The sequence below is a fragment of the Capra hircus genome, chromosome 23, assembly GCF_001704415.2.
Source record: "Capra hircus breed San Clemente chromosome 23, ASM170441v1, whole genome shotgun sequence".
Taxonomy (NCBI): domain Eukaryota; kingdom Metazoa; phylum Chordata; class Mammalia; order Artiodactyla; family Bovidae; genus Capra; species Capra hircus.
In genome coordinates, this window is record NC_030830.1 from 30,529,103 (window position 1) to 30,548,981 (window position 19,879).

Genomic DNA, 19,879 nt, shown 5'->3' on the forward strand with positions numbered 1-19,879 from the left:
AGATGATTACGTTATAGATGTGATAAAATCTTCACTATCAATCTTTTCCTCTAGATTACTAGTTAAGTTAGTATTATCTAATGAAGGCCCTATGTCACATTAGACTGCTTAGTGTTGTGGTGGTTTCGAGATACCTACCAGAAGATTCCTTGTGTTTTCAGTACTGTTAGGTATGCAGAGAGACGAGATGCATGGTATTGACCCACAAAACTTGTAATGTGGCTTGTGAAATCACAAGCAGACACAGAAGGATCTCTGATATGAGTTCAGTAAATGATTAGAATGGGGATCGTGTGTCTGTGGCCCTGGGCAGGATTCATATGAATGAAGCCAAGTGATAGGAGAGTATCCCGTGCAAGGGTCAACACAAAGAAGATTAACTCAAGCCTAGGTGACATTTTAATTAGGGAATAATATAAAGGCAGGTTGGAATCATTCTGGGTGGTTTTGAGAATCACACTCAAGGATTTGGACACGTTTTTCATCAAAAAAATGTAAGCACAGACTTAGATCAGGCCAGATATCAGTTTGTTCCACTTAATTCTAAATTCACAACTTCGAGCCTACTCAAGAAATAGACCTAATTTGAAAGGTAGTAAAAATACATTTCCGTGTGTTCCTTTTTTCATCACAGGTTCTTTCTTGCAGGATTTTCTTTCCATAAGAATAAAGTTACATCAAGCAAGTGATTCTTCTGACTATTGTTTGAACAGAATCTATGGTCAGTGATAACCTATTCTAACACACTGTAAGAAGTGCTAAGCATTCAGTGGTTTAGCATACTTTTAGGCAGCAGAGATATGAAAGACGCAAGTGTGTAAAGGCATTCTTGGGACTAGAATATATCTAAACACTAATAAGATTTTTTTAATTGCATTTTATACACATTGTTTTCAATAGATATATTTTTCATTTTGTGATAGTAATATGCAGTACTAAAACACTTCAAAAACTAAATATTCTCTACTTTTTTTTTAATGACTAGCCAAAAAAGGGTCCAAATTTCGAGACTGGTTGGACTGCGGTAGTATGGAGATAAAGCCCAATGTTATTGCTATGGAAATTTTAGCATATTTAGCGTATGAAACTGTGGCACAGGTAAGAACTTGAATCTGTCATATCAAGCTATATGTAGCTGCTTTCCCCTTATTCCTGTCCCTGATCAATTCCTCTTCTGCCTGCTGCTCTACCAGGACTGAAAACAGCCATGAGTTCTCTTCTATGATAATCTCACTATTTGCTGAAATTTAGGCCAGTTACGTTTCTCTGCATCCTCAGCTCCAGTGGGTGTTAGGCAAAAGTGACTGCTGTTTCTTACAACTTGTTTTCGTCAACATTGAATTCCAAGTATACATCTCTCTTGCTTAGAGATTACTTTTGGACTTTGAAAAATACCTCTCTAGAAATGTACCATCCACTGAGTGCTTACCAAAACCTGAGTCTGGAATCACTGTCCTCTAGTAGTTTCTCAGAGCCTGGTTCTCAGACTGCAAGCATCAGCTTCCCCTTGGTTCTTGTCTAAAATGTAAATTTCTAAGCTACATCCTAGAGCAGCCATACCGAATTATTATTGACTCTCAGAGCATGGAACCCAGAAATCGGTATTTTAAAATGTTTCGCTGGAGATTATAAGCTTTGAGAACCACTCCACTAGGAGGTTAGACTGTATCCTTTATGTTCATGAGTAGGTCCGCTTACCAGCCATGAAAGCATACATTTATGTCCACAATACAGATTTTTTTAGGCAGACCATCTGACTAACATTGGGATATAGTTGCTTGTATGTAGTTTTACCGTTTCGGTCACCTTGGTGATTATTTCCAGCTCTGTGACTTGCTTATTCTGATCTTCTAGTTAGTGGATCTGGCCCTTCTTGTGAGGCAGGACATGGTAACCAAGGCAGGAGACCCCTTCAGCCATGCCATTTCTGCCACCTTCATTCAGTACCACAACTCTGTGGAGGTGAGTATTAAAAAATCTGGCTTTGACAGGTCTGTGGATTTTTTTTTTCCTCATGTCTGATATTTATGTTAGTAGTTCTAAGAAAAAAGATTCAGTCACAGAATCTTAATACATTCAGCATTCAAACAAATACCTACTATGTTTCAGGCCCTAACAGTCCACTTAATGCAGTGATCTTATCACCTTCTTTTAGCCTTATTTAGCATTCCTGACCCTTCAGTGAAAGAGTATCTCTCATTTCCATGGGAGATGAACACTTGGTTTAGTTAACTGAATAACATGGAGAAAAGTTATGTATTTAATTTTTGCTTCAAAGATGAAAGGATTATTTTATTCATGTAATGATAATTCCTGGCATTATTGATAGTTGGACTTTCCAGTTATGGATCCATCTCTAAACATGATTTAAAGAAATATGGCTCCATGTATCCTTTGTGGTTTGATTGATCCAATCATGTAAAAAATCACATCCTTTCTATATTCAGTTACTGTTGCTGGGATCCCCACCTGTGGGAACTGTGAAGTTTTCTTTCCAACTTTTAAGGCTTTGTATAATAAGTATGTATCATTTTTGGCATAAAAAATAATTGTTATAAACAGCATGTGCCTAAAAACCAGAAATGTAACATCTAGTTAATGAATTTGCAAACAATCTTTTTTTTTTTTATACTAACATAAACATCAGTCTCATATAATTCAACCTAATGACCATAAAGAGGGCAGCAAGGAGGTTTGGTTAACATTCACATGTATAATATGAAGTGAGCCTCAGATCAAGTTAGGTGAAACCTATAACCTGAAAATGGCTACTAAGCCCCTTTGAGAATCTGAAGAAAACTGTAAATCCTTTCTCTGTAAATACATTTGCACATTTTGTATACAACTTCAGGGCATTCAGAGACTCTCTGAAACCATTCCATGAATATAAAGGATCTGTGAACCCACTGGACTCCATGTTTAAGTGTCTCTGCTCTGAAATACTTATGAGATATATAAAGATATATGCCTGTATCTTACTACAAGCCAAAAGTATGACATCTTTTTATGCCCCTTGTGGAACCAGATTGGCTTAGAACTAAAGTAGAAATCAAAATGTTTATGCCCATTAAAAATCCATTTTTTTTCTTGAAAAAGGTTATACATCATCATCAGTGAACATGATTTAAAAGTCCCTAAAGCACACTCAGTTGATTAAACAGTATTTGTTTTCTTTATGTTATGTTACAAACCCAAATTATGATGTCAAAGAACACCCTTTAAACTGTCTTTGGTACGTGTTCACTTTATGAATATGTGTATAAGTATGCTTTTCATTAACATCAGACAAATTTGTTGTAACATTTCTAATTAAAGAAATTTACAGTGAACGTAACAAGCCTAGTTTTCCCTTAACATTCAGGGATTGCTTACGTGGCTAGGAAAACTGTATTTCCCACGCCCCCCCCCCCCACTTTCTTGATTCTCCAGGGTGGCCAAGCTGCCCTGGGCAATGCTCAGCAACCACAGCTGCTGCTCCCAGCTACCCAGCAGTTAAGAGAGATGGCTTGTATGTGTTGAACTTCCTGGGCTCTCTGGGAGGTGGGAGCAGGCGTTTCAGAAAGCATCCTGGCTAAATATGTCGATACAAGCCTCCAGCATTTCCCTGGCCTGCCAGACACTCCTCCTCCAATGTGACTAGTGGTCAAAATGAACATTTGGAGGAACTGGAAGTCTTTCTGCCCTTTATTACCTGATTCAACACACAGAAATGACCACTCTAGGCCAGGAATTCCTATTCATCAGCATTGCAGGTCAGCAAACACAATTAAGGGGCTGGTTTAGGGACTTTACCAGGTTAGGAACCCATGGGGGCTCTGGAGACTAATATGATCTGTATTCAGGGAGATAAAACATTCTGCAAAACAAGCAAAGCAATAAATGAACAGACAATTCAAGATTTTATGTACTGATTTCTAAATGAGTGTCATAGAAAGTTCAAAGATAAAAGCAGCTCCCTAATGATAATGAAAGAAAACTTCAGCAAAGAAGTTAAGTGTTGAAGAAAAGATAAAAATTTGATGAGATGGTAAAAGTGGGGAAGACACTGTAGGCTTTGGAGGCAGCATAAGTGCACAGGGAGGAAAAAACCTGATTAAAATATTCAAGCCAAGGAGTCATTGAGAAGGGAAGTAGGAAGTTAGAAAATAAAGGCCTTAGACGCTTAGGGAAGGAAGAATTCAAAGTTTCTTGGCTAAGGAGTGATGAGTTCAAAAGGGTATTTTAAGAAGATCCAAATGGAGGTGCTGTGTACAGTCAATTGGATTAGAAACACAAGGCATGGAATTAATCACATGCATTCTATTTTAATAATTGTCATTCTTGAACACTAGCCATATAAAGAACTGAGCTAGTTAAGCTTAGGTTTCTCAGATTATCAAGGTTAATATTAATTTGAGTTAATTTTTCAGAGTTTTTTTTCAAACATATGGTTTATATTCTGGAAGGAATGATCTCTAGGAATTACCTTGTTTTTCCTAAGAGCAACTCATGCCACATTAGGTTTATTCCTTCTCGTTTGATGTTTCTAGGCAAGCAGATCAAAGAAATACTCTTGAAAACAGTATCTGAATTTCAGCAAAATGTTTTACAAAGGTTAGCATAATTTTTAAAATACATTATAAAGAACTATAGGTCTGTAGATAGCATGGTTATTACACTTGATAGGATCAGGAAAATATAGATTTAAAATACCATATATGAAAAAGACTTATTTGCCTAAAAGTTTCTTATAATGATAAATATTGTACTGAAAAGGAAACATCACAATATCTTTTGTTTTGTTTCAGCGTCTAGGCACCATCCTAGAGGATGGACGTTGACAAAGTGGAGGCTATCTAAAGGAGAGCAGTAGGGGTGGGAGGAGGACCCTGAAAGCATGTCTCATAATAAGTGGTAGAAGGAACTTGAGGTGTTTGACCTGTAGAAGGGAAGAGACTGTGAGATAGACAGTTTCCAAATATTTGAAGGACCTCCACAAGGGAGAGAGAGCAGACTTGCAGGCATAGTCAAAGAAAGCAGGTAGGTATGAGGGATATTCTGAAGGAAGGAAGAAGGTGTTGGAGGAGCTAGAGATAAATCTACAGTGACCCTAAAGCACTGAGTTTGAGTTATTTCGCCTTGAAGTGAAGGCTGGTCACCATGATACAGAGAATGTCTGAAAGGCATCCTGTTTAGGGGGGAAGTTTAGAACTTCCTTTTGAGTACTTCTGAAATACTGACAAAACTTCTCAGTAAAAATATCTGTATCTGACTGAATCAGCAGAAATTTTGGAAGCTGTATCCGAGGAATCCTATTTTTTATCTGAATGATCAGACAGATTAGAAATTAATATATTAGAAATTAATATATTTAGACCCTTAGGGGTAAGATGATGGCATCATTTCTGTGGACTGGATAATAATAAATTGGGCTTTTGTATTTGTAACTTTTAAATACTGTTGAATTAATGAGCTATCTAAATTAAATGTTAGTGGAAGTTCTGGTTGCCTGACTCCAGAGCCACATGTTTTTGAACAGGGGTCTTGCATGAAGCCCTATCCAGACTCTCCTGAGAACACACCTCCTCCTACACCAACGGCTCCATCCATGGGCTCACAGCACTCGGGGAAGACCACATCAGGATCCCTAGGGAATGGGAGTGCTGGACAGGACTCAGCTAAGACCAAACAAAGGAAAAGAAAAAAGGTTAGTGATATTTTTCTATTTCTTTTTCTTTCCTTTTTCTTTTTGGTGCAAAGAGAGATCTTGGGGCTTCCCTGGTAGCTCAGCTGGTAGAGAATCAGCCTGCAATGTAGGACATCCTAGTTCAATTCCTAGATTGAGAAGATCACCTAGAGTAGGGATAGACTACCCACTCCAGTATTCTGGAGCTTCCCTGATGGCTCAGATGGTAAAGAATCCACCTGCAATCTGGGTGACTTGAGTTTGATCCCTGCATCAGGAAATCCCTGGAGGAGGGCATGGCAATCCACTCCATTCTTCTTGCCTGGAGAATCCCCATGGACAGAGGAGCTTGGCAGGGTATGGTCCATGGGGTCACCAAGAGGCAGACGTGACTGAGTGACTAGGCACAGCACAGCACGGGGAAATCTTAACTGAGCTCACAGGTACGGGAAATGTGTTCTGTTTCTCACTAATCAGATTTTAGAGACAGCCAGTTTACAGCAAGATATTGATATTTTCTAATATTTTATTTAAAAAATTTTCAAACATACAAAAAAGTTAAAAGAATGTAGAGTGAATACCATATATCTATCATCTGATTCTGTAATTAAAATTTTACTGTACTTAATATATTTACTATATTTACATTTACTTTATGTGTACATCTGATTATTCTTTTATCCATCCACCAGTTCTTTTTTTTAATACATTAAAAGGTAAGCTGCAGGCATCAGTATAATTCATGCCAAAACACATAATTTTGTATAATGTATACATTATAAAGAAATTTATAAAGAAATTATAATTCTTTATAATTATAAAGAAATTTATAATGTATACATTATACTTTTTTTTAAAGGTAAAGTTTATATACAGTATACCACTCAATTCTTAAGTATACCATTTGCTGAATTTTGACAGATATATAAATTCATTGTTTATATACCCTCTCAAGATAAAAAAATAACATTACAATCAGTTCAGAAAATTCTTTCACACCTCTTCCAGGCAATCTCATCACCATCCCCAGAAAAGCAAACACTGTTCTGACTTTTTAGTTTTCTCTCTTCTGGAGCCTCATACAAAGAGAATATAATGTGTATACTCTTGTGTGTGAAATCTCTTTCACTCAGGGTGTTTTTAAAGTTTGTGTTTTTAAGTACAAGTGTAATTCATTCTTCCTTATTGATGAGTAAGTTGCTTCGTATCAGTTTACTCATTCTCATTTTGGTGGTTAGGCTATTTCCAGTTTTGGGGGTATTATGAATAAACCTGTTATGAGCATTATTGTACAAATCTTTATGGACAAATGCTTTCATTTTTCATAGGTAAGTGAAATGAAATTACTAGCTAGAAATGAAATTATTGGATCATAGAGTAGCTATGTGTTCAGTTTTTAAAGAAACTACAAGAACTTTTTCCCAAATGATCATATCATTTTATCCAAAGCTACAGTAATCACAACAGTATAGTACTGGCCCCAAAACAGAAATATAGATCAATAGAACAAGATAGAAAGCCCAGAGATAAACCCGCTTATGCTTAACTATGCCTATGCTTAACTAATCTCTGACAGAGGAGGCAAAAATATATAATACAATGGAGAAAAGACAGTCTCTTCAGTAAGTGATGTTGGGAAAACTGGATAACTATGTGTAAAAGCATGAAATTAGAACACTGTCTAACACTATACACAAAAACTCAAAATGAATTAAAGAACTAAATGTAAGACCAGATATATAAAATTCTTAGGGGAAACACTAGGTAGAACACTGTCTGATATAAACAAGATCTATTTTGACCTACCTCATAGGGTAATGAAAATAAAAATAAACAAATGGGACCCACTTAAACATAAAAGCTTTTGCACAGCGAAGGAAACCATGAACAAAATGAAAAGACAGCCCACAGAATGGGAGAAAATATTTGCAGCCACTGCTTTTAATCACATGTCAGAAGATTTTGTAGCCTTTTTTGGTATTTGTAATGTTCTATTTTTCTCCGGATGTTTTCCAAATAATATCTTTATTTTTGATTTTCAGCAGTTTGACCATGATATCCATAGATATGGTTTTCTTTTGTATTTTTTCTGTTTAGAATCCTCTGGGCCTCTTGAAAATTGAATACTTTTAAATTGAGGGGGGAATTATCAGCTATTATTTCTTAAGATATCTTGCCTGCCTCATGTTCTCTCTTCTCCCCTTCTGAGATTCCAGGTATATTTTTGTTAGTTACTTTGATATTGTTCAACATGTGCCTGAAGCTCTGTTTAATTTCCTTTTCAATCTTTTCTCTCTGTTCTTCAGGTTGAATAACTTCTGTTGATCTTCCCTTCCAAACTCTATCTACTGTCAGTTCAGTCTTAACACTCATCCATTAATGTCTTGTTTCTGATATTTTGTTTAGAGTTTTATAATTTCCTTCCGATTTCTTTTTATAGTTTATTGTTATTTTTTATTCTAACTTCCTTTATTTCATAATAGCTGTTTTAAAATTCTCATATGATGAATATCTGGATTGTTTTGATCTCCATTGAGTATAAGTCACACTTTCTTGTGTTGTTGCATGTCTAGTAATTTTAAATTATATGCTGGACATTGTGAGTAGTATATTGTAGAGATTTCAGGTTCCGTAGTATTCCTATGAGAAGAGTTGGTGGTGGTGTGTTCATATGTATGTTAAGCAGACTGTTTACTCTTCTAGATGGAACTCTGTAAACTCCAAACTCAAATGCCTCTTCAGCAGCTAGACCCTCTCTTCCATTATTTAGTTTTACCTTGGTTTCTTGGATTCAGTCCCACAAAGGAATAGCTTAGAAGTTAGTCAAAGATTTGGGTAAAATTTATACACTGCATATTTGTCTTCCTTTCTTTGATTCTGACCTTTTTTTTTTTTTTTTTTTTTTATTTTTTTTTTTTATTTTTTTTTTTAATTTAAAAATCTTTAATTCTTACATGCGTTCCCAAACATGAACCCCCCTCCCACCTCCCTCCCCATAACATCTCTCTGGGTCATCCCCATGCACCAGCTCCAAGCATGCTGTATTCTGCATCAGACATAGACTGGCGATTCAATTCTTACATGATAGTATACATGATTCTGACCTTTTTTGGGATTTTCTTTTTCTCTTTACACCTACTGTGGTTGCCCTGAACTCTGAGCTATAGTACTTCATGCCTCTAAGGTCCCGTGACCCTGTACTGACTAGGGCCTACCCTTAGGCTAAAACAGAAAAACAGAAAACCAACCCCTACCCATTCCCTTCTCCTATATATAGTGCGCGCCCTTTCAGGTTTTGTCCTGGTTAGATCACTCTATTGCTTTCAGGTACTTGTTTTTTATAATTTGTCCAAAATTTATACTTTTCTCTACAAGTTGGTTGGCACAATAGAAACTGTTTGCCACTACTACTAATGGAACTGCGCCAAGATATAATCTTAGAATTGATGGAAAGCAGGTTTAAATTTCATCCTCATATCTGCATTCCCCCTTTTATTTTCAAAGTGACAGATCTCAGTGCTTATTTATTAAGAGAAACTCCAAACAATAAGGAACTTCTGTATTGTAAAGTAGTTCTAAAGAATTTCGGCTATAGTGCTCCCCAACTCATTCAGTAACTAAAACTAGAGTATAAGATATTACTTAAGGACATCTTCAGTGGATTTGCTTTACAAACTACGTAGAAATTTATAATTAACCTGGTAATTATGCATATATAAAATCATTTATTTTTTTAATTTACTTATCCACATCTTCTACATTCAAGAAAGTGAAAGTGTTAGTTGCTCGGTTATATCCAACTCTTTGCGACCCCGTGGACTATAGCCCACCAGGCTTCTCTGTCCATGGAATTCTCCAGGCAAGAATACTGGAGTGGGTTACCATTTCCTACTCCATATTCAAGCTCTTGCTATATTTTGATTTTTTGCTCACTGGAAACCTCAGCTGTGATGGTACTAAAAGCCAAGGGACTTGATGTATAATCATATCTTAATACTGTCATTTTAATCTTGGGAGTGTCCCTTATCTTCACTGTATCACCTATAATGTGGGGAGTTGGGAAAGTTTAGAATAGGTAATATCTTATGTTTTTTCCAAATTTTATAATATATGAATCTTTGAATTTGGTGATTCTTTATTGTTTTCTTTTCAAATACCTTTTCTAGTTAATTTCTTTAGTTTAAAAAAAATCACTTCCTACTTACATAGAATGACAGATTATGCAACATCTCAGTTAAATTTTGGAATGAGAAAATTAACTGTATTTAACTGTATAATACTATATAGCCTTTGCCAAGGAGTAGCCCAGCTTCATATGAAAAGAAATCCTCTATAAACTTGAAGAACTGAGAGAGCTCTGTGTACAAGAGTGAGGAGAAAGAAGACACTTGCCTGCCCACTCTGATCATACATCAATCCATGTGGTCAGTGAGGGACAGAAGTCGGTATTAAGGCTAGAAAAGGCAGAGGAACCAGAGATCAAATTGCCAACATCCACTGGATCATGGAAAAAGCAAGAAAGTTCCAGAAAAACATCTATTTCTGTTTTATTGGCTATGCCAAAGCCTTTGACTGTGTGGATCACAATAAACTGTGCAAAATTCTGAAAGAGATGGGAATACCAGACCTCCTGACCTGCCTCTTGAGAAACCTGTATGCAGGTCAGGAAACAACAGTTAGAACTGAACATGGAACAACAGACTGGTTCCAAACAGGAAAAGGAGTACGTCAAGGCTGTATATTGTCACCCTGCTTATTGAACTTATATGCAGAGTACATCATGAGAAACGCTGGGCTGGAAGAAATACAAGCTGAAATCAAGATTGCCGGGAGAAATATCAATAACCTCAGATATGCAGATGACACCACCCTTATGGCAGAAAGTGAAGAAGAACTAAAAAGCCTCTTAATGAAAGTGAAAGAGGAGAGTGAAAAAAATTGGCTTAAAGCTCAACATTCAGAAAACGAAGATGATGGCATCTGGTCCCATCACTTCATGGGAAATAGATGGGGAAACAGTAGAAACAGTATCAGACTTTATTTTTTGGGCTCCAAAATCACTGCAGATGGTGACTGCAGCCATGAAATTAAAAGATGCTTACTCCTTGGAAGGAAAATTATGACCAACCTAGATAGCATGTTGAAAAGCAGAGACATTACTTTGCCAACAAAGGTCCGTCTAGTCAATGCTGTGATTTTTCCAGTGGTCATGTATGGATGTGAGAGTTGGACTGTGAAGAAAGCTGAGTGCCGAAGAACTGATGCTTTTGAACTGTGGTGTTGGAGAAGACTCTTGAGAGTCCCTTGGACTGCAAGGAGATCTAACCAGTCCATTCTGAAGGAGATCAGCCCTGAGATTTCTTTGGAAGGACTGATGCTAAAGCTGAAACTCCAGTACTTTGGCCACCTCATGCCAAGAGTTGACTCATTGGAAAAGACTCTGATGCTGGGAGGGATTGGGGGCAGGAGGAGAAGGGGACGACAGAGGATTAGATGGCTGGATGGCATCACTGACTCGATGGACATGAGTTTGAGTGAACTCCAGGAGATTGTGATGGACAGGGAGGCCTGGCGTGCTGCGATTCATGGGGTCGGGAAGAGTTAGACACGATTGAGTGACTGAACTGAACTGAACCTTTCACTTGCTCTGATCGGAGATACATATTACTCCTCTGTTACACCTCTGTAGAATCTAATGTATCAAGTTTAACAGAAGACGTAGTTGTGAAAAGAGTAAGAGAGTTATCTGAGATCCCAGGTCCTTCTTAAATATTACATTACCTGGCAAGGGGAAAGCTGAGAAAGGATTTTTTTTTTTTAAGTTGTTTCTTCCCAACAGGTTTTATGTTGGGAAGAAAAGAGTCAGATAAGAGATTCTGAGGCAACCGAAGTTTCAGTGTAACTTCTTGTACGGCAGTTGAGAGTTGAAACTGTTAAAGAATTTTATTCAGTTCAAGCCAGCAAGGAAGGAAGAGGGACAATGCTCAGATACAGGAAGTATGGAGAACTCCATGCGATACTTCAGCTTCCAGTGTTGAGCAGCAGCTTCTGAATAAAAAGACATAACTGAAAACGAAATGGAAGACTCCAAGAATGGAATATGAATACAGCCGGGGGAGGGGCACCTGATGTATGAAGAAGAACTTTACCAAGCACCTCGTTCTTGACTTTAGGAAATTAGTTTAGTCCCCACAGAAATTCTGACAAATACCCTATAGACAACAAGATTCAGTATTTTGTCCAACATGTGGGTTTCATTTTTGAAAATTTAAAGAATATTCCAAGATGTGGGCTCAAGCAGAATGAGAAAGCTAAATTGAGATATAAATCTAACAGTCTTCATATGTATTTATAACATAATATTTTTATTAGTGTAGCAAATACATAAATTTAATGCTAATCCTCCTGAAACAGTTTTGAAGACTGTTAGAAAATTTATGAAGTCAGTGCTGAAGTAAAAATTCTAAACTTGATATGAATTTTGAACTTAGATTACTAGTACTTTGGTGAGGGAAGGGATGTTTACAGAAATGAGAAGGTATTTTTTGAGGTGAAAACAATACTGCAGACACAACATTTGAGATTTAAAGATTTCCTTGCAAAGAACTCAATGGGAAAATCAGGAGGGTGCAGAAGTGCATGTGGTAACTTATGCTGGTGTTTGCAGTGGCTTAATTATAGCAGATAAGCCAGAAACTGGCAAAATAGAAACTTTAATGACATTTTTCACAAAATTGAATATTCTTATTTTTATATAAGGTGAAGTGAAGTGAAGTGAAGTGAAGTGAAGTCGCTCAGTCTTGTCCAACTCTTTGCGACCCCGTGGACTGTAGCCTACCAGGCTCCTCTGTCCATGGGATTTTCCAGGCAATAATCCTGGAGTGGATTGCCATTTCCTTCTCTAGGGGATCTTCCCAACCCAGGGATCGAACCCGGGTCTCCCTCATTGTAGACAGACACTTTACCATCTGAGCCACCAGGGAAGTCCTTTATATAAGGTAACTTCTTCTTTTTAGCAATAACATGATTCAAACAGGATGGCTTACTTGCTGCCATCTTACAAATAGCAGCCACAAGTGGTTTCTAACTTACACTTCCTTCTTCAGTGTTCTGAAGTCGATTGGATCTCCATGCCAGAAGTTCTGGGAGATTTTGACCAACATATTCTATACCAAAATCAAACTTACTTGGGAAAATAAAGGAAGAGTCCCTCTTCAGTGGCCATGTAGCAAAGAAATAAATCCACTTTTCAGGGAGAAAGGAGCTTTCACAGAGAAGAGTGCTGGAAGAACCCCTTACCCCCTTAGTCTGCAGGATATTGCCCTCTTAATGTCCCCGTGTTGTATGGGGTTGGCCAAAATGTCCATTCTGGCTTGTCTATAAGATCCTGATCAAACTTTTTGGCCAGCCCAACTCACAGAAGAGTCTTTAGCCTTACCAGGTACTTGGTAATTGCATTTATTCTAATATACTCCAGTTGGAACAAAGTACTTGGGATAGAATCAAGAAAGCATTTTTTCTTTTTAAAGAAAAACTGTGTGTGCACTTTTATATGAGTGCCAAAGTGAGGGGTTAAGATAATTTAATCCTTGTTATTGTGGGCACAGCAGTTATGTTATTTAGGGTATTGTTGGAATGAAATTGAGAAAGATACTCTAGAGTATATTCCTATTTGGCTTATTTCAAATCTTGTTAAAAATAATTAAAAATAATCAAGCTCTCGTTTTATATTTTAGTCTTATTTCAGGTTCAGCTTGAATAATTAGCAGATGCTCTTTGTAGGAATGTTTTAATTACTTTACTAGTTCATAATAGTAAAAAAAAAACAACACGCAAAGGGCACAAAAAATATATTTAAAGGTCACAGAAGGATATACAGTGAAAAATGTTTCTTCTAACCCGTATGCTCCAGATACCCATCTGTACTCCAAGAGAAAGAAATTCTGCACTGTTACTAATTTTCAGGGTGTCTTTGCAGAGATAACCTATGCTTAAATGAGCATATACTGTTCAGCCTTTAAAAAAAAAAAAAAGCTGATAACATGGTTATCCAGTTGTACACCTGGCATTTTCTCAAACAGTGTGTCTTATAGATAGCTCCATAGGAATCTATATGGAGCTGCCTCCTTCATTATGGTGGTTGCTGTGGTTTCTGTTGCATTGAATGAATGTATCATAATTGATTTTATGGTTCTCTCCTTGATGAACATTTGCTTCATTAATTCAGATAGTACAGCAGTGACTATCTATCTAGCTATCTATATTATTTTTTGCCTGTATAATATATATCTGCAGGATAAATCCTTAGAAATCATGAAATTGTTGGATCAAACATGGTTGTATTTTTTCATTTTGATGAGATTTGCCATTTCACTCTCAATAGAGGTCATGCTGAATATACCTCTATAAGGAATTCTGAGAATGGTACTTCTGCAATGAGAGTGATAAGTAATACATGGGCTACTATTTCTTTCCCTTGATTCTTTAATGTTGATGACTTGGCATCTGGTACCTACTGCACTTTTAAGTAAATTAGCTTATCATTTCAAGAACACGGATGTGCTGTTTTTAATTTAAATAATAACCTACTGCTGTTGATAGCTAACATATGTCAGGCATTGTTCTAAGAGTTCAAACATATCAACTCATTTAATTTTCACAGCAACCCTATAGAACAGTTAAAATTATTATCCTGTTTATAGATAAGGAAACTAAAATACAAGTATCGTACATGACTTAACAGAACTGGTAACTGAGATGGCTGGGATCTAGACCAAGGTATTTGAGAAGCCAGAGCCTACAACTAAATCACAAACATAATACCTCTGTTTCATTTGTTTAAAATCATGTTACATCCATTTCTTGAGTTGAGATCCATACTCTTATTGCAAATAATCTTTTTCATTCTTGTGTCTTTGTGTACTTTCAAACCTATCTTTTACAGATGAGGCAGATTAAAGTAATAGTTTCTATTTTATTTTGTTTTTGCACAGAGGACACTTAGAAAACTAGGAGCCAAGTTGAAATGATTTTCTATGACCATCCCCTGTATTATAAATAAATATATAGCAATTTTACATTTTTTATTTTAAAATTGATGACTTTCAGGTTATTTCAGAAATACATCCAACAAGCTCCCAAGAAACATTTATAGTAATAAATGTTTGTTTAAAAAAATAGCTTCCTGTAGTTCTTTCAGCAAGCTCACATGACACTTTTCAACCGCTCACAACTGGCTCTATTCTCCTGTACCTTGACATGCAGGCCTAGGTGAAATATTGGGGGCATAAAAATTGCATTTGGTTGGTCTGCTTGGAAGGGGTCATGTAAAAGTCATCTTTGATTTGCTAATGGAATTTTTTTTGTTAGATGTAGTATATGGCAGCACTGATGTGCATCCTAAGGGAAAAAACCGTCCATTTTATAAAAGTTTATTTTCATATTTTATACACTGTAGTTGTGTTGTGTGTTTTTGATTTAGTAACAATTTATGTGTTTTTCTGTCGCAGAGCACTGCGGCCTGTGGTGTTGAGGCTCACAGCGATGCCATCCAGCCCAGCCACATCAGAGAGGCCATCCGACGCTATGGCCACAAGATTGGCCCCCTTTCCCCATTCACAGTACGTAATAACAGAGTTATAAAAAGTTATATTTATAATCTGAAAGAATTTTGATTTTCAAGTGGTCAAATGAAGCAGCAGTGGAATTGTTGAAAGCAATTTGTGGTAGCTGTAATTTTGTTGTATAAAAGTGGCATAATTCTCTTGGGAAATAAGAGTTAGTCATTTTTGTCTCTTTTTGGAAGAACAGTTTTTTTCTCTACAAAATATTATTTTCTTTCAATTACAAATTATGCTTTTTTTTTCCTTGGGGCTTATATTTTCTATTTTTCAAAGCTTAGGTTTATAAAACTTTTTTTGTCAAATTATATGTATCCAAATATTGCTAGAAGCGCTTTATATTTTAAAATTGGTTAGATTGGCAATACCACTTCTATCAGATGTTCTGCTCCTAAACATACTTTGAGTTGGAAGAAGAAGAAATGATTTCGCTACTGGCTTTGAAGTAGGCTGAAAGGCAGACAGTCTTCCACATCTTCAAATGGTTTTAAAGCTTATAATCAAGGTTTGTTTTTTTTTTTAATGGAGAATTAAAGACTTTATATTTCAACAGCCTAAAGAAAGAGTGTGTGTATGTGTGTTAATTAAATGCTCATCTTATGGCTCTTTTAAGAAAAATCTTTATTCAGGTTAATATAACTTTCTCCAAGTCCTTCTCTGTTTATAAGGCATTGGTTTGATTTTCAGAAAGCTAGGTTTGATTTATGACTAAAGCACAGTAGAATTCACCATTTATTTCACTTTTTTGTATTCACATCTGCTTTAACATTCTAAAGCAGAATATGTATGTGTAACATTACACATATATACGTACATAGCATATGTTTTTTCCTGAGTGGATTTTGCTATTATTTGTTGATAGAAGTCATAATTTCTTCTAAATTATCTCATCATCTTTTTTCTTGTGTTTCAGTTAAAGAGAATGCTTTCTTAGCATTCTTTGTTTTCATTGATTATTGTTAATCATATGCATTATCAATATGACTGCAAGAATGTATCAGAGCTTCTTTGTCTCTAGAAGCTTTCTATAATGGTGACAGTTATTTCCACTTCTGGTTAATGTATTAAATATGTCATATATGTGATTCATATTTATATTAATATAAAAAGCAGTATATCCTTTTGCATGAGAGTTTCTAGGTTATTTACAATTGAAAGAATGAAGTCTGTATCTCTTGTTTTATTTTTTTTCCTACATGACAAGTGAGACTATTTTAAGTGATTAGCCAAAAGGAAGATGAGATTTAGAGAAATATGAGTTGATTGGAAGAATTTAAAAACCAACTGAAATTGAAAGAACCAATTTATAACAAAGGATTAAAATTTTCAGATGCATAGATAAGAGCCAAATAATGACTAATAGTCTGAGGCAATGGAATAGAGAGAGAAGAAAAAGGCAGAGTTGATAATAATCTAGAACTAATTAAAGGGTAGCAAAGAGCTTCAGGGATTTTGAGAAATAACCTAAAATGGTTACTAAAAGTAATGGGTAAAATTACATAAAGGAAAATGTATCTACTATAAGGGGAAATCTGATCATAAGGTCTGTGATGTTTCTTCAAACGAAAGTGGTGGTGGTGGTAAGCTCCTTAATTCTTCAGGTTTTTTTGTTTTTAAAACCACTGGTCAGATCACATGAGAACCATCTTGGCTGATGACACTGTGTGTCTGTGTGTCTGTGTATAAATATATATTCATTCCTCTGTATCTCAATCTGATGGTCATGTATTGTTGCTTTTATAATCCAAGATTGTAGTATATGGCAGGAAATATACTTGGAATATTCAGAATATATATATATATATATTCAGATATAGTTTAAGCTGATTTTTGTCTAATAAACATATAATCAGTATGGTTTTTTAAACTAATAATTCAATGTAAAAGTGCTTAGTGTAAATAGATCTGGAAAATAGAACAAATAAGCCATGATCTTGAAGGCCCGCTTAACCACTGCCAGAGCAGATGAACGGTGTCAACAGAGATGGGAGAGAAGGCAGCACAGGCAGACACTGAGTCTTCTTCACGCCTCAGGCCTTGAATGGTCTACTCCATTACGGGGACTGTAAGGATCTGCCCAGCCCACAGGGCGATATATCCACTCCATTGTCTATCATGAATAGTAGGACCAGGCAGTATTATGTATTACAATACATAAGTCTGCCTTTTAAAGTTAAAAATTCTCTTTAAAGTAGAATAGATTTGCAGACTACATATGCCAACAGTGTGAACACCAGTCCTGGTTCCCTCATACTTTCAACTGTTAAGAGGAGACTCTCCTGATGCTGGGAGGATGCTGATGCTGAGTTCCCTGATGTCCACTCCCTGAGATGATATATGATGCTGCTTTAGGGACACTTTGCTTCCTGGGCTTTGGGCTGTGGCTCCTAAAAGGAGAGGAGGCATGTGGGCTGCGTCTTTAGCAAGCTTAGACTGGACCTAAATTATGCAGAAAGACTGAGCTAACTTACCTCCAGTATGAAATTTCCTTTGTAAACTAAAATCGCATTAACAGCTAGTTTATATTTATGAAACATAGAGATTCTGTCTTTGCAGCATGTCATTCTGCACATAAAGTGCTTGTCTAATGATGTATATAAATGAGATACCTCATTTAGACTACCCATAACTTGACTGATGTATAGCTAATTCCTAAAACTATGAGACTAATTTGGAGAATTAAAATGACAGCCAGTGGGTTACTTGGAAACTGAATTCCAGTGTCAACCAGTAAAGCCAAAAGCATTCTGCTTTTGATGTGGCATCATTCTGTCCTCTACTGTGTGACTTGTGAAATGATTGTACAAATTTACACCATTACAGATTTCAGGAATACAGTTCATTATACGAAGAATTGAAAGTGAATTCTTCCCCTTGGGAATAGTTGGCTGAAATGGTAGAAGAAAGGAGTGATTAAAGCCGTGTATGGTGGAGGGGAGAAAGGAGTACAGCAGTGCTTTGCACTGAGGAGCCGCTGGGTTGGAGAGGGAGGGGACAGTGTGACCGAAACAGCAGTTTCCTGCCATTCATACGAGGGCTGTGGAGACACTCCTCCAGTCCCCACGCAGCCAATTACAGCTATATTGCCTTTGGCATGTTGGTTTTCCTCGGTGACTTCTTTCTTTTCAGTGTTTTCATTTATTCTCAATCCTTTGCAGATGATCAGAAGAGAGTATCGTACCTAGAAGCTAAAAGATTAACTGAGATTAAGTTGAGGTTAATTTAAGTTAGGTGTTTTTTTTTTTTTTTGCAACTTTTCCCATGGCTGTATGCCTGATCTTCTCTGGTGGTAACTTAGCTTCTGTATCTATCTGAAATACTAAAGAACATTTAAAAGGACTAGTTTACCTTTTTAAATTATTGATTTTTCCTAAATGATTCTGAAAATCACTTCAGAGCCTGCAATTTGTAGTCATTACAGTACTTAGCAAACTGGGGTATCCTGAGACATTTTGATGCTTGTCATCTTATCCTTTGACTCATTGTAGTTGGCATTATGTGAAGTTATATTGCATGGTGATTGACCCTAGAACCAAACGGCCAAGATTAAGATCCCAGCTCTGCACCTACTAGCAAAGTAGCCTTAAGGAAGTTCCTTAACCTCTCTATGGCTCAGTTACCTCATCTGTAAAATGGGCTTAATAATAGAACATACTTCATGATAGAATCTAAGGGGCACTGTGAACTTGACAAGTGACAAGCTCTTAATGTATTTCATTAATAATAGTGGAAGTAGCAGTAATAGCTGGAGTATATTTGCTAAAAAAGAATCAGGTAAAAATACAAATGGAGTAAAGTAGAAACCATTTCCCCCACCACCAAACACAGATACACACACACAGAAGCCTCACTTTGTAATCCTAGAAGAAACTAAAATTTGAATTATAATGTGACTTCTTTACAGACTTATAGTTTTTACCATCAAGATGTAAACGCTACTTAAAGATTATTGTCCCTGGGAATAAATGAATGTTCATTTTCACTTTTTGAGTTAATCATGCTTGAAGAACAATAATAGTTTGTTTTTTTTTTTTTACCACCACTCTCATATTGAAAGACAAGGTCTCAGCAACTGAGTGTCCATAGTTTCCACTTGATTTTTGCTTACAAGTTAGGTTTTGCTTCCTAGCTCCTGTGAAATAGAAATCTATGGAACAAATGGCACAGCCTCAGATTTATAAAGCTTCATCAAATTCAGTTTATATGAATTTATATATTTGTGTAAATTATTGTAAAAAGGTTTTCAGAGGCTGTTGTATATATCACAGTTGGTATAATTTTTAAGCATAAATTATTACTAGTCTCATTTTTCTCACTTTTAAAAATTTCCTCAGTTTACCAATTATGCAAATAATGCTAGTATGTTAGAAAATTAAAATATAAAAAAGTAAAGGATAAAATAAAACTTATATTAAGAAACTTTTAGGGCCTTAAAAAAAACAGTATAGCAAAAGCTTTAAAGGAGTTTTTCTATCAGACAGTTAATTGGTACTTAATTGTTTTAATTGAATTTAATTGTGTAACAGAAGAGTATTTCCTTGCAGCCTTAAAGATTCAAATGCTTTTGGTAATGGTTTTTTTTTTTTTTTTAACC

The 19,879-nt window shown here is 36.1% G+C and overlaps 1 protein-coding gene across 3 annotated transcripts in view; it reads left to right on the top strand.

Moving 5' to 3' along the window:
* The window catches only part of SUPT3H (SPT3 homolog, SAGA and STAGA complex component), a 398,573-nt gene that overhangs the window by 305,166 nt on the left and 73,528 nt on the right, over positions 1–19,879 (top strand). For all 3 annotated transcript variants that reach the window (XM_018038799.1, XM_018038800.1, XM_018038801.1), the window contains exons 8-11: positions 986–1,098; positions 1,855–1,962; positions 5,519–5,686; positions 15,175–15,285. In XM_018038799.1, coding sequence (XP_017894288.1) covers positions 986–1,098; positions 1,855–1,962; positions 5,519–5,686; positions 15,175–15,285 — 500 coding nt within the window. The remainder of the gene's footprint in view (positions 1–985; positions 1,099–1,854; positions 1,963–5,518; positions 5,687–15,174; positions 15,286–19,879) is intronic.